Raw genomic sequence first — 15,739 nt, forward strand, 5'->3', positions numbered from 1 at the left:
CTTTCTGCTTTTTTTTGCTGCTATGTAATTATATACATGTAGTTTTTCTTACTGCTATATTGCTGCTATGTAAATATATAGTGGCCTTGCAGTGTAAATATGCAGTTCCTTTACTGATGTGTTCCTTCCGGCTATGTTAATAGACAGTAATCTAACTGTTGTGATGCTATTAGGCAAAAATAAACAGTTTCTCTTACTGTGTGTTGCTGTTATGTTTTTAAATGTTGACGTTGTGTTGCCGTCACGTTAATATACATTGATCTTACAGCAGAGCTGCTGTTATATAAATATACAGTCTGTTGTCCAGTGAATACATAACGTTTTATTTGTATGTAGCTATTATGCTATTATACAGTGCTCTAACAGTTGTGTTGCTGATTTCTTAATAAACAGAGGTCATACTGATGTGATGATATAATGCAAATAAACAGTGCTCTTATCATTATGCTGCTTGTCTGTAAAAATATACGGTGCTCTTGCTGCTTTGTAGTTGTGTTAAATGTTGTTTTGCAGTTATGTAAATATACTTTTTGCTGTAGCCTAGGCTATAATGTTAATATAGTGTTTAAATGGACTCTTTTTCGCCGGTCTTGCTATTTCTATAGTTCTCACCTTTACATATTTCTTCTTTATGTCTAGTACTGTTACTGATATATATTCTTGCATATCAGACAGGTGTTTCCGTTAGCTTTACTCATGCCGGGAAATTTCATCTGGCATGGGGTACCAGATGAGTCGGCAAGCCTCGTCCCTTCGGGACGGATATTCCGATCAGAACCGCAAGATATTGACAGATTAATTAATGTTGTCACCAGATTCAAATATATATGCTTGCATCCATCGAAGTCATGTGATGAAATCACGTATATACATGTATAATTCTTTCAAAAGCTTATGACATGTAAGTTCACACAATTAATTACAGTGTTAACCCTCATATAAAATGTTTAATATTACTAAGTCCAGGTATACGTCATATATTCTGCGGCTAAACATCTATTCTTATTTCAGGGATATCTCCTTCTTTCTCTGTTTTCGAGCCCAGTTTGGACAATATACCGTTGGCAAACAACGAAAGTAAGTTGTTGTTGTCTTTGTTTCTGTTGTTGTTGCTCATATGTTTTTGTTTCTTTCTCCCATATAAATCTTGTAAATTATAAATAAAGCTATGTTTCTGAGAATCACAAAAGTCCCACATAACCAAACTACCAAGGAGTGGTTAAATTAGCACATGTCATTCCTGACGATTTGTACTATATTGAACATTATAACTTACCGAGAGCAGAATACGGTGTCCTCTCCTCTACAAGGGTGTGGGGATGGGTCAGTGATTTGAAGCACTAACTTCATTCGCCGATTTTACCTTAAGCAGAAACTTAAGCATCCTCCTTACTTTAATGCGGAATTGGTGATTGAGGCTGTATTCAACTAGAAATAATGGTTACCTCTACATCTTTGGGATTCGGGGGTGAGACGTTTGAAGTCAAAAACCTTAACCACTCGGTCATAGACGCCAAAATGAGACGAGTCGGTGATTTGATACTACATTGAACTTTATCAGAAAGCACCTTTTGGGTCGAGGTGATTAGGGGATGTTGTTTATTTAACAAAACTACCTAGAGTAGTGCTGCTTTCTGTCTCTCTAGTTTTCCTAGAACTCATTTTATAACAATTTTATAAAAATCTTAGATATTGTTCAAACCACAGTCGAGCCCACTCGTGTATTATGAAGGAATATGGTAACGGCCTAAGTTGGGCTTCAGTCAAAGTGCCTCAGATTGAAAGGCATTTATCTTAAACAGTTCACTTTTCGCAAATATCTTTTATCATTAATATCCTTTTTTCAGTTTATGTGGATGATTCAGAAGCTCAAAACTTATTCAACGAAGTAACGATTTACTGCTGGATTTTAACAACAAAAACTGGAGTAGTTACTAAAGCAGCCGGTGTTAACTTTACGTGGGCACCACGGTGCAACAAGCACATTTTCTTTGCTTCCGCTTATGGCGATGAAACAACTCTTCCACCCCTTCCTGGAATGCCTGTTACACCTACAGCAATGCCAAAAGTGACATTTGATCTAAGTGCCGGAAAGCGGAAGGAATATACGACAGCAAATGGCGATAATTTTGCGACAATATCTATCGGTGACGTGATATTTATCGATACACCTGAAGGTTATCAAAATTTGACAGAAAAATCGAGAGAAGTTTTACAATATCTATATTTAACTGAATTAAACAATTTTGATTGGTTCCTGAAAGCTGACGATGATACATATATGATAATGGAAAACCTCAGACATTTAGTGCGAGGTCTAGACAAAACTAAACCTTCTTACCTCGGATACCAGCTAGAACCATCGTGGTTTGACTCGCCGTACATGAGTGGCGGCGCAGGTTATATATTTAACAGAGCGGGACTTAAGTTACTCGTTGAAAAGGGCATACAGACTAAAGGAACATGCAGAGAAAGTGGAAGTTTTGAAGATCTTGAAGTTGGTCGGTGTGCTATCAAGTCGGGCGTTTCTATTTATAACTCTGTGGATAAATTTGAGCGTGAAACCTTTCACCCGGATAGAATACACGACTACATTCCTGGCCCACCACCGCAATGGCTTTATTACTACTCAAGGAATAAGCCAAAAGGCGTAAGAAGGACATTTTATTTCTTTTATAACACCAACTTTGCTTTGTGTATAACTGATACAATATATCTCCATCATTTTTCTTTTTATATGTAAATAAGATTGACTTCAAATATAAAATCACGATTTTCTTATTGATTTAGTTACAGTTCATTTAAACACAAACCTCACAATATAACGAAAATATAAACGAAGTTAATTCATCTACATAGACAGAGAATTATAAATTTTGTCATAAATCAATCAATCAATCAATCAATCAATCAATCAATCAATCAATCAGTCAATCAATAAACCGTCTAATACAATAATTATGACTGCACGTGTTTTTGTTTAATCACAAATTGACATTGTTGTTGTATTATTCTGACTCAATTTTGCTTATGCTGAGAATTCAAATCAATATCTGTAAATGACCAGAAATGCTCCCAAAACACTACAAAACTTGCTATTCAACATCTATGACCAAAAAAAACCCATTTCGTGGCGAATGGCATGCTTCTGAATAGTAAAGAAAGATTCCTTTATTGTTGATATTTAATCAAAATATTTCAAGAGTATAAAAATTACATTGTCACGTGACAACAATATCGCTTGACAGTCTATGAAAGATTGCAATTTGTGTATAGATCTTCTTTATTTATTATAGGGGTCTGAATGCTGCAGTCAGCTAAGTATTAGTTTTCATCGGATGTCTACACAAGATATGTTGATATTTGACCATCTTCTCTACAAGACCTCAGTTTATGGGCGCAACATGGCCGGAAAGTTCCCACAATTCTTTAAATATGGCGCCGTTCGACAATTGCCGAATGGGATACCAACTATGAAAACGTCAAATTGAATAAGATTATACTTTATTAAAAATGCAGTTTGAAATATGATAGTTGTGTATAACTCTACGTAAGTCATAATTATATGCATAACCTTATAGATATAGTGATATTAATCATCAGAAGCCGGAAGTGAATTGATCGGAAGGAACGAATATTTATTCCGCGCATGCGCGGACAAATCAACAGTTGCAAACTAATGAAATGCTCAGGATTACAGATACCTCATGTAAAAATGTTTATTTTGAAAATGTCACTTTGAGTGCTTAACATATCTGGTGTAAGTGGAACCTTATATTTTCGTTTTTATTTTGTTTCATAGCAGTTGAATAAGTAAAAACAACGCATATGTTTCTAAGTTATATCTAAATTCTTGTCACAAAGTAAATGGAATACTATAATGTTATTGAGTGAAAATATTATTCAATTTGTCAATAATCATTTCAATGTTTTAGCAAATTAAGCATTATATATATAAATATATATTACAGATTTTTGCAGTGTAAGGTCATGCGGTTTTGTTGATAAATCATTTAACAAATAATGACAACACATTTGTACAAAAGATTTAAAATATTAAAGAATAAATTAAAAGTATATACAATGTTCTTGTAAAACATCTTTTATTTGTAAACTTATAACTTACTTATAAACTTGTTTGTTTGTTTGTTTGTTTTTGTTCGTTTCTTTTCTTTCATATTTTATCACAATCATCGTTGCAAAACATCATATTTATATGAGCCGCGTCACGACAAAACCAACATAATGGGTTTGCGACCAGCATGGATCCAGACCAGCCTGCGCATCCGCGCAGTCTGATCAGAATCTATCCTGTTCGCTATCAGTTTCACTACTTGTTATAGGGTTTGTAAGCGAACAGCATGGATCCTGATCAGACTGCGCGGATGCGCAGACTGGTCTGGATCCATGCTGGTCGCAAACCCATTATGTTGGTTTTGTCGTGACGCGGCTCATATGTGTGTGCGTGACATGATAAAGTTAATGATAAATACGGTTAGGATTATTATTGTGTTGTATATACAAGAAATGATGACACAATATTACAACAACTCTTGAAGAGTTTGAGAAACGCCTCATTTTACCATTTTAACTGTAATTCTAAACTCGAAATTTCACTTAATATAGTTACTTATCCTTCATGTATAGTTCTCATAAGAACACGCCTTTTTAAAAACAACATTTCTTACTTTCTTCTGTTGAGATTAGATTCAAATGTTTTGAATGTATTCAAAATGTTGTATTCAAAACACGTCAGCATCTTTTTCTGTCAAACATAAATTTTCCAAGTGCATTTCTTTTACCCCTAATCGATAGATTAATGTTTTTGATCGGTTTGCCAGATTATATCTATCTGTCTGTCTGCCTGTCTGTCTCTGCTTGTCATAGGGTTTTACCTAAAGTAACATTCAAGGTTGAACTTCTTCGACCTACAAACACCAACAATCGGGTCTTTGCAGCTCGATTACTTCTACCTGCCAAACCAACTTAAAAACATAAAAGGGTTGAGGTCAATAGGGTCAAGGCCCCGAATGCATGACTTTATTCCGCATGTTCTTCTAAACAAATTCTACGGCCTTGCTGAGTTATATACCATGTTTTGGGAATAAGGAAATTACATTGTACGGTATTATAGGACGCATTTTGTCATTCATCAATTTAGATTATATAGCGTACATTTCTAATCAAAACGAATACAATGTGATCTTAATAACATGATACTTGAGAACACGACGTTCTTCAATTTAATAAAAAAAATTATAAATTATTTTAAAATTTGTTATGTTTTATTGATTTTACTTTTATTGTTTATTTTCTTTCCAAAAATATTTATCTTTTCTCTCTAAAGTGTGACCAGAAGTAGTTAAAAATCAACGTGATGTGGAAATAATTTTATGCTATTTGCAAGTTGTAGAAGGGACAAAACAAACTCACATTTCATACATTCAAGTCATGTCGTCTAGACAGCTTCCATGTCATTCGTATGTCAACTTAATGGTCTATGCATACGTACTACGGGAAGTCTACTACTTTTAGCAAGAACTTCTATGCACTGTCACATGATGCCGAACGGTTTACCGCATTCCGATATATTGAGCCTGAAGATAAAAGTTCTTAGTTAAATAAAAATGGCCTAAATATAGGCTTCGGTAATATACGCATTGGCTTCTATATATCTATAATAAATACACCGCGTCCCTTTGATTTACAACATAAATATTGTATTTATGTGCGTAAGACTAATTTAGTGTCCAATAAATGATTGACATTAATTTAAATATAATTGTTAAGAGTCGAAATATTTATATGGTTTTACACAACAACGTTAAGAAATATCTTGCATATTATGCTTTTACACTATCGGTAACTTTCTACGATTTCTCTTAATAGCTCATTGGTGTTGAAAAGAAATTATTTACATTATTCTATGAACATAAAGAAATATGAAATGCAAATAAATATACATATGTTGAACCTTTTTAATAATGTTCAACTCAAAGTATTCATTTATCGGTTTAATTTTTGGAACAATTTACATATTCCTTTGCAATCGCAGCTTTTCGGCCCTTTCCGTCAGGCTTCGGAGATAATAGCTGAGGACGTTCCAATTGATTCCTTTGCAGACCGGTTAAATTTATGGAACAATTTACATATTCCTTTGCAGACGATATTTCTGCACGACTTCCGGATTCTCGAAACCCATAATCCATATATAAATGGATTAACAGCACAATTTATATACAGTAAACTCCGCTTATAACGAACTCATTGGGACATTCTGTCCTCATATCCGGAGTTCCTTGTAAGTATATAGCAAATTAGTTCCTTGTATCAGGAGTTAATATAGCGAACATATTTACATATAACGAACTCATTGTTTACCATCGTCTTCCATTTTGAAGATCATTTGATTATAAGAAGAAAAAATAGTCTTTTATTTCTTTTTTTTAGACACAATTCCCGAGAGCGTACTTTTTGGAATTTGAAAATCCTTTGATATTTCAGTTTTAATTTTACTACCTTTCTCAATCTTTCATAAAAATATCATATTTTGTTTCAGTCAGTGCTTTTTGTTTCCTTTCCATAATTAAGAATAAACAAGATTTTCGATTTTTCCTTCCTTTTATATTGAATATTTTCTTTTATATATTTTAAGGTTGACTTTTACTTATGAAAGATATAGGCCCGTATTCAGAAACGATACTTAATCTCAATCTCGACCTAAACTCACGAAAGGTCGCAACAAGTAACGCTGGAGTAGACTTACAGTAAGTAACTCACAATGTGCAAAGTGGTAGACTTCAAAGGTTGACCAAACGGTTAAATTGCATAACATCACTCAATTTACATTGAAAAAGTGTAACCATGTCGTTTAAAAGAGTGTATTTCTCCGAAGTGGAACAATTTTGATAAAGAATTTATTATTAAAAATCTTTATTTAAAAGAAAAAAAACGAAAAAAAACAAAAAAACAAAAAAAAAAACGATTTTAAATACATGTATATGTTCGATAAAACAAAAGCATCAGGAGAAATTTAAAGAGAATTTAATAATTTTCAAGTAGTAAATGCCAAAATACCAAAATAATGTTGGAAAACCTGAAAGACAGGACGAAAAACAGAAGCTTAAGAAAGTAGTGACAGGCATTTACAACTGAAAAAAGAAATACATTTCAATAGCGTTAACTTTATTTTGTAAGTAGCATGCAATTTTTATGTCAATGAAATTCTTTTTGCAATACACAATTATGTTTCCCTTTTTTAATAATTTTATGACATTTTGCCTCAGAAATTCTATCAATTTTATTTCTCAAAATTTCAACTTTTGCAAAGGGTATAATCATATTGCATTATCTTTTTATATGGAAGTCAAAATACTACATTGTTTACATTTTTCTACCATCATAACACATTACTGCACGTTCAGTGCAACTTTAAATAGTTTTCAATTATTTTTTAAGAATTAAAAATAGAAAGAGGCATAACGTGCTTTTAACAAGACTGTTTTATTTAAATATTTGTCGTTGGTATTTGCAAATATATAATCCTAATCTTTTTAATTTCTTGAATCAAATTCAATGATTTTGTACATAATCCCCCCCCCCCGCGAGGAAAAACAACAAACAAAACAACCATGTTTGATTGTGATGCTGGAATACCTAACGACTGAAGCGGTAAATCATTTATCACTGAATCTAAGTATTGAAACGCCATACTCGTTTAGTAAAGTGTATTTTACATAAATCATGCTTAATAAATGTTCAAGATATTGTTTTGCTACGTGGATTTTGAATAAACTCATTGAACCATGACCAAATTCGATCTTGATCTGTATTTTCTCATGACATATCCATATGCCAAATATGAGTTGAATGTGTGCAACCGTTTCTAAGATAATGAACGGAAACTAATGATGACGGAATGACAGAATGACGGAAGGACGGAATGACGGAAGGACGGAATGACGGAACAGGGTAACACTATATGCCCCAGCCATTATATGGCGGGGGCATAAAAAGAAATAATAGAATAAAAGGAATAACCGTTTTATCTTGGTGACAAGAACTTATGCTAAAAATATAGAAATCTATTACGTACTGCTATGCAAATTCATTTTCACAGCTGTATTAAAAAACGGTCGAGTTTTAATCCGTGCCAATGAAAACAAAAAATCTATTTACGGATAGCCAATATTTTGGAGTTCGTTATAAAAGTGTTATTTTCTGTACTTTTGACTAAATTGGGACTAAGAAATGAGGTCCTTATAAGCGATAATTCCGTTTTCGCTATAACCGTATTTTTTATATTAAGTAAAGAAGGGCAAAATTCTGGCCAAAATAATTTGTTCCTTATAACCGGAAGTTCGCTATAACCGTGTCGCTATAAGTTTATATAGTATGATCTCAAGCAAAACTTGTAAACAGCCCTCTCTGTGTCATTCAATGAAGGCACAAATGAACTGTCTAATAAAAGACAAATCAAGGACAGGTTACTAATAGTAAATGCAAGCGAAATTAAAAACATTATATACCCAGTTCTTTGCTTCTGCTTTATATAAAGTTATAAACATGCTAGTAAATGTGAATGACGTATACAACATTTATTACAATGTATATACAAATACGATGAAAGTAATATTACATGAACAAATACCAGATTCAATAAGTAAATAAATAAATAAATAAATAAATAAATAAATAAATAAATAAATAAATAAATAAATAAATAAATTACTTAATAGCAACAAAATATAAATACAACACATGCTGATATGATGGCTTTCAGTTACCAATTAATTATCTGGCTAAATATTATATATTTTGAGAATTTCCGTATAACATTGTGTAATGAAAATATTCATGAATTCAGTTACAGTTTGAATCACCAAGAATTCTTAGCTCTATGCAATATGGAATCGCAAGTAACGAAATGATATTCCGTTTACATTCATGCATGTATTACAGTTTAAACGCATTTGTTTATTCTATTCGTATTACTTCTTAGTTTTCCTTCTTCATCAACATTTTTATCTTAGATCTAAATGATATGACAATAAATTTTAAAATTATAACAGAGCTATTCAAAAATTACAGTTGTTGTCTTGAAATAAAGTTTAATCAAATATAATTATCATACCATTGGTACATTTATAACCGAACTGATTTACAATTATATGTCAACATCATGAGTTTGAACAAAAATGACTCAATTTTTAACGCTATGCAGAAATTACTCTGCATCAAAACTTTACAAACTTTTCAAGTTTGGGATGCGACTCATGTCTATCTGAACCTGCTGATCAGACGTCTAAAATGTGCACGCCCTTCCTGTCTAAATGTCGCCGCACATGCGCAGTAGATAAACGGATTGATAGCGCAGTTCAAGAAATAAGTGCGTTTGAAAAACTTATAACAAGCTCTTCCTGTATCCGACATTGACTTCTCAAATGTCAAATCAAAGGCTCCTATCATTCTTGAAATAAGGATAGGAAGAAAACTGACCACAAATACTAGAGAGATTAAAAACATCAGTAATGCAGATTGTCTGGCTTTAGCCTGTCCTTGTACTGTTGAACGATTACTAAGCGTTGACATACATGTATTCCGAGAAACAGTACAATTTTCCTTACACACGTTTTGATATGTTTTCAAAACAGTAAAGCTCGTGTTCATGCAGACGTCATTATTCGACGCCATTGAGGGACGCAGTCCCATCTGCTTGTATATTTTCCTGCCAATCATGGTGTAACACACGCTAAGAAAGATTAAAACAAAAAGGAATAATATCCATAAGAAAATGTGGTAAAAAAGGGCGAAATTGGTGCCTTGATACTTGTTCTGAATGGTACACGCGCTACTGGTTAAGTTGTGGTGTGAAATTTCCTCCGTATACGCTCCATACAGAATTAGCGACGGCAATGAAATTACTAAAGCAATAGCAACAGTTGATAAGCACATAAACTTTGCCTTCTGTTGGCATACTTGAATATGATGAGGTGTGCATATCCTTTGAAAACGATCGAAACTTATTAAACACAATGCAAAAGCAGACGTGATAACCGACCAAACTGCGAGGAAAGCTGTGAATTTACATAACCACGTGTTGGTGTAGGTATACTGCTTAACAACGCTCACAATTTCTAAAAATATCACAAAACAACTAATAGTATCAATAACTGCAAGCCACCAGATGAAAAATCTTGAAACAGACTCTTTTGATTTCGCCCAGTAAACTACACACACGGTTATTTTTCCTGGAATTCCCGTGCTAACGACCATTCCGAGGAAAACTAGCAATGGCATTAGCCTCCCCACTTCCTCTGAATTTAGCTGTTCTATAGTAAGCGATCTATTCATATTTTAGGTGAATCCAATGTTTTCATGAATCCTTAAGTCATTAAACATACACAACTTTTAGTAAATCAAGAGAAGGAGAGAACACACGTCAAATATCAGGATGGTTTGTAAACTGGTTCATTCAAGGATCAAGCGGTTTCGGTCTTTCAAGACCTTCCTCAGGATATATTTCAATGATAGTACTAAAAACGGCTACAAAATGTGACTTATGTTACTATAAAGAGACATATAACTTAGTTTTTTTCTGGGCAAGATGCTAAGTTATAGTCTATTTAAAATGTTTCATTATTTGTGGTTAACCAAAGATCATGTCTACATGAGTTAGCTCGAGTTTCACAAGGAAACACTTTAAACTATTAACTGTTATATGACTGTTCACCTTTCGTGAGTATATACGTGCACAACGTCATTTATTCCCACACTTCCTTATAATTCAATCAGCAATTTAAAGTTAAGTAACTAAAATAAATCTTAAGTAATATGTTTTGTAAATTTGCACGTCCGTGCTGTCATTTTTATAATTATTTTTATGAGTGAAATCATTTTAAGAAGATGATGATGATGATTTTCTTTTGACCGGGCTGTCAAGGATAGCCTACGAAGGTGCAAGCACTTATTTCCAGTAAGGTCCTGACCTCAGCACTTATTTTCAATAAGGTTCTCACCTCAGCAGACATCAGATACAAGGCAATCCGGGAACCAGTCCCGAGCTCTTATTGAATAGATCCCTTGGGTCTTTTACATGCCCAGTATATAGCACTGATACATGCGATTATCGCATGACCGCCACTTCCTGTAAGGTCCTGACCTCAGCACTTATTTTCAATAAGGTCCTCACCTCAGCAGACACTAGAGACAGCTATCAGATACAAGGGAATCCGGGAACCAGTCCCGAGCTCTTATTGAATAGATCCCTTGGTTCTTTTACATGCCCAGTGTATAGCACTGATACATGCGATTATCGCATGACCGCCACAACTTTCCTTTGAAGATCGCCGTTCTCTAAATTGCAGTATTGGAAAACTTTGGGGTGCTCTAAATGGAGTATCAGTACACTTTCTCGCGCATGCCCAGTTTATTATTTTATTTTAAATAATAAACCGAGCATACCTGAAAAAAGAGCAAAACAAAACATTTCACAGTTGACAGAACTTTTAAAAAAAAAATATTTACATATCATCTCGATTTTTTTTCTTCAAATTTTGAAAATGCAGTTATTATAAAGATGTTGACTCCAGTGGAAAGTAATCGCCATTTTCTGCATCCTGACCTCGAGGACAACTCTGAAACAATGATCAAATTATTCATTTTTTTTTAAACAATGCCTCCGTTTTACAAGAGATGTATTCTTACCAGTAAGCCACTCAGTAAATGACTTACACGTATGAACATAATATTCTAGCGAAATTATTAATAGACGGAAGTATTGTTATGTAAAAATCACTTCATTGTCGTTAGTTTGAAAAAATACGCGTACAAGATATACCTCTGAAATATACACCGGGATTCTTATCGACAATATTTTCTAGATTATATTTTGAAAATGAGCTGGGAAAAATGCATCAACTTACCTCGTCAAATGGTTATTTATGTCCAGTTCCTTCAACGGCATCTAATGTGGGTATTTCTAAAAATATTTATATGTTTAAATAAAGCAAATATTACTAGGGAGCGTAAATCTCCCAGAAAAAAGTCGTGATGGTCATGCGATAAAACAGTTACAGAATAAATACTCGGACTTCACCGGCTGGTATCAGCGTATGGGGCGACAACAAGGGTCAATCATAGGACATTAATCGAGACGGAACGTCGAGATTAATTTCCATGATTGACCCTTGTTGCCAATCATAGGACATTAATCGAGACGGAACGTCGAGATTAATTTCCATGATTGACCCTTGTTGTCGCCCCATGCGTTGATGCCAGCCGGTAAAGTCCTCGTATATATATTATGTAACTATTACATAGTAATACAGTTTTCAAATGCTCATTGAAGTGTACTGAATATAATGGGTTAGTAAGAACAAAGGAAAATTTCCAAACCATGCGATAAGTAGGTGTTACTGGAAAATCTCAAGGGTGTTACCCAGGATCGAACCCGGAAGCTCAGGAGTGACAGCCAGTGGTCTAACCAACTGATCTATCGCGCCACCTACCTACTGAGCTATCGAGCCACCTAAAAAGAGCCGACAAGCTAAGAAAAGAAATGACCTTTGCTATGTTCATGTCATCACAGTTTTATAAGTGAAAAGGGTAAAAAATATGTCAATATTAAGATACTAGTTAATCAAACACATACTTGTTTACAGATAAACATTCCAAAGAAATTAATTTTTGTTCATTCGTCACGTGACCGGGCGCTTTATCAGTCATGTGAAAAATAATGTGATAGAATATTTTAGACATACAAGAATTTTTTTTTTAGACATACAAGAAAAAAAGCTGACATATGTCTGCACTTCACATAGAAATATCCGTCCCTCGGGTACCCGCCCATAGGCGGCACCGATACTTGCCACTACATATGACAGATATTATCATTCTTAATTACAATTAAAGAAGACCACATGAAAATTCAAATGAAAGTTCAAAAGTAGAAAAGTACGTTTCTAGGAAATTAAAGTGTTAAAAACAACTCCAAAAGGACACACAATAATCTTTTACGTACGGTTTCCACACAGTGTCTGTTGACGCACCTTTTTTTTTTAGAAAAAAGAGCGCATTTGTTAACGAAGCAATAAATACGCACGGATAAACGAAAAAGGGGTAATGCTTGCCGAGTTGGTGCGGCCTTGTATTTGGGCTATGGCCATGAGACTTACCTTTCTGTGCAGGGCTTGTTGGCCCTTGCACGCAGTCGAATTCGCAAGCGAATCGGACGTACGGTTTCCACACAGTGCCAGTTGACGCACCTTTTTTTTTAAAAAAAAGAGCGCAATAATGTACGCATTAATGAAACGAAAATAGGGGTAATGCTTGCCGAGTTGGTGCGGGCCTTGTATTTGGGCTACGGCCATGAGACTTACCTTTCTGTGTAGGGCCTACTTGGCCCTTGCACACAGTCGAATTCGCAAGCGAATCGGACGTACGGTTTCCACACAGTGCCTGTTGATGCACCTTTTTTTTTAGAAAAAAGAGCGCATTTGTTAACGAAGCAATAAATACTCACGGATAAACGAAAAAGGGGTAATGCTTGCCGAGTTGATGCGGGCCTTGTATTTGGGCTACGGCCATGAGACTTACCTTTCTGTGTAGTGCTTGGTTGGCCCTTGCACACAGTCCATATTCGCAAGCCAATCGGACTTACGGTTTTCACATAGTGCCGGTTGACGCACCTTTTTTTTTTTAGAAAAAAAGAGCGCAATTGTTAACGAAGCAATAAATACGCACGGACAAGAAAAGGGGTAATGCTTGCCGAGTTGGTGCGGGCGTTGTATTTGGGCTACGGCCATGAGACTTACCTTTCTGTATAGGGCTTGGTTGGCCCTTGCACACAGACCAATTCGCAAGCCAATCGGACTTACGGTTTCCACACAGTGCCGGTTGACGCACCTTTTTTTTTAGAAAAAAAGAGCGCATTTGTTAACGAAGCAATAAATACGCACGGACAACGAAAAAGGGGTAATGCTTGCCGAGTTGGTGCGGGGCTTGTATTTGGGCTACGGCCATGAGACTTACCTTTCTGTGCAGGGCTTGGTTGGCCCTTGCACACAGTCGAACTTGCAAGCGAATCGGACGTACGGTTTCCACACAGTGCCTGTTGACGCACTTTTTTTTTAGAAAAAAAGAGCGCATTTGTTAACGAAGCAATAAATACGCACGGATAAACGAAAAAGGGGTAATGCTTGCCGAGTTGGTGCGGGCCTTGTATTTGGGCTACGGCCATGAGACTTACCTTTCTGTGTAGGGCGTGGTTGGCCCTTGCACATATTCCAATTCGCAAGCCAATCGGACTTACGGTTTTCACACAGTGCCGGTTGACGCACCTTTTTTTCAGAAAAAAAGAGCGCAATTGTTAACGAAGCAATAAATACGCACGGACAAAGAAAAAGGGCTAATGCTTGCTGAGTTGGTGCGGGCCTTGTATTTGGGCTACGGCCATGAGACTTACCTTTCTGTGCAGGGCTTGGTTGGCCCTTGCACACTGTCCAATTCGCAAGCCAATCGGACTAACGGTTTCCACACAGTGTCTGTTGACGCACCTTTTTTTTAGAAAAAAGAGCGCAATAATTAACGCATTAATGACACGAAAAAGGGCTAATGCTTGCCGAGTTGGTGCGGGCGTTGTATTTGGGCTACGGCCATGAGACTTACCTTTCTGTGTAAGGCTTGGTTGGCCCTTGCACATAGACCAATTCGCAAACCAATCGGACTTACGGTTTCCACACAGTGCCTGTTGACGCACTTTTTTTTTAGAAAAAAGAGCGCAATAATTAACGCATTAATGACACGAAAAAGAGTTAATGCTTGCCGAGTTGGTGCGGAGCGTTGTATTTAGGCTACGGCCATGAGACTTACCTTTCTGTGTAGGGCTTGGTTGGCCCTTGCACACAGTCCAATTCTCAAGCCAATCGGACTGACGGTTTCCACACAGTGCCGGTTGACGCACCTTTTTTTTAGAAAAAAGAGTGCATTTGTTAACGAAGCAATAAATACGCACGGATAAACGAAAAAGGGGTTATGTTTGCCGAGTTGGTGCGGGCCTTGTATTTGGGCTACGGCCATGAGACTTACCTTTCTGTGCAGAGCCTGGTTGGCCCTTGCACACAGTCCAATTCGCAAGCCAATCGGACGTACGGTTTCCACACAGTGCCTGTTGACGTACCTTTTTTTTTTTTAGAAAAAAGAGCGCAATAATTAACGCATTAATGACACGAAAAAGGGCTAATGCTTGCCGAGTTGGTGCGGGCGTTGTATTTGGGCTATGGCCATGAGACTTACCTTTCTGTGTAGAGCTTGATTGGCCCTTGCACACAGTCCAATTTGCAAGCCAATCGGACTTACGGTTTCCACACAGTGCCGGTTGACGCACCTTTTTTTTTTAGAACAAAAGAGCGCAATTGTTAACGAAGCAATAAATACGCACGGACAACGAAAAAGGGGTAATGCTTGCCGAGTTGGTGCGGGCCTTGAATTTTGGGCTACGGCCATGAGTCTTACCTTTCTGTGCAGGGCTTGCTTGGCCCTTGCACATAGTCCAATTTGCAAGCCAATCAGACTGACCGTTTCCACACAGTGCCTGTTGACGCACCTTTTTTTTTTAGAAAAAAAAAAGCGCAATAATTAACGCATTAATGACACGAAAAAGGGTTAATGCTTGCCGAGTTGGTGCGGGCGTTGTATTTGGGCTACGGCCATGAGACTTACCTTTCTGTGTAAGGCTTGG

The 15,739-nt window shown here is 36.0% G+C and overlaps 2 protein-coding genes across 2 annotated transcripts; one reads left to right on the plus strand and one right to left on the minus strand.

Annotated features, from left to right (window-relative positions):
• The first annotated feature begins 973 nt into the window (after positions 1-973).
• On the plus strand, positions 974-3,987 carry LOC132726760 (glycoprotein-N-acetylgalactosamine 3-beta-galactosyltransferase 1-like). Its single transcript, XM_060712116.1, has 3 exons — positions 974-1,077; positions 1,848-2,650; positions 3,297-3,987. The coding sequence occupies exons 2-3, from the start codon at positions 2,039-2,041 to the stop codon at positions 3,489-3,491; spliced, it is 807 nt and encodes a 268-aa protein (XP_060568099.1). The 5' UTR covers positions 974-1,077; positions 1,848-2,038; the 3' UTR covers positions 3,492-3,987.
• A 5,126-nt stretch (positions 3,988-9,113) lies between these two features.
• On the minus strand, positions 9,114-10,677 carry LOC132726761 (orexin/Hypocretin receptor type 1-like). The gene has a single exon (XM_060712118.1). It carries the CDS (start codon positions 10,351-10,353, stop codon positions 9,280-9,282), a length of 1,074 nt encoding a protein of 357 aa, XP_060568101.1. The 5' UTR covers positions 10,354-10,677; the 3' UTR covers positions 9,114-9,279.
• Between the last annotated feature and the right edge of the window lie 5,062 nt (positions 10,678-15,739).

The sequence above is a fragment of the Ruditapes philippinarum genome, unplaced genomic scaffold, assembly GCF_026571515.1.
Source record: "Ruditapes philippinarum isolate M1 unplaced genomic scaffold, ASM2657151v2 ctg5565_1_1_1_1, whole genome shotgun sequence".
Classification (NCBI taxonomy): Eukaryota; Metazoa; Mollusca; class Bivalvia; order Venerida; family Veneridae; genus Ruditapes; species Ruditapes philippinarum.

Bases quoted from the DNA above. Each gene is read 5' to 3' on its own strand.
- LOC132726760 (XM_060712116.1), top strand. From the start codon at position 2,039: ATGCCTGTTACACCTACAGCAATGCCAAAAGTGACATTTGATCTAAGT. The intron at 2,651-3,296 runs GTAAGAAGGACA...TATTTATTATAG, and splicing joins CAAGGAATAAGCCAAAAGGC to GGGTCTGAATGCTGCAGTCA.
- LOC132726761 (XM_060712118.1), bottom strand. From the start codon at position 10,353: ATGAATAGATCGCTTACTATAGAACAGCTAAATTCAGAGGAAGTGGGG.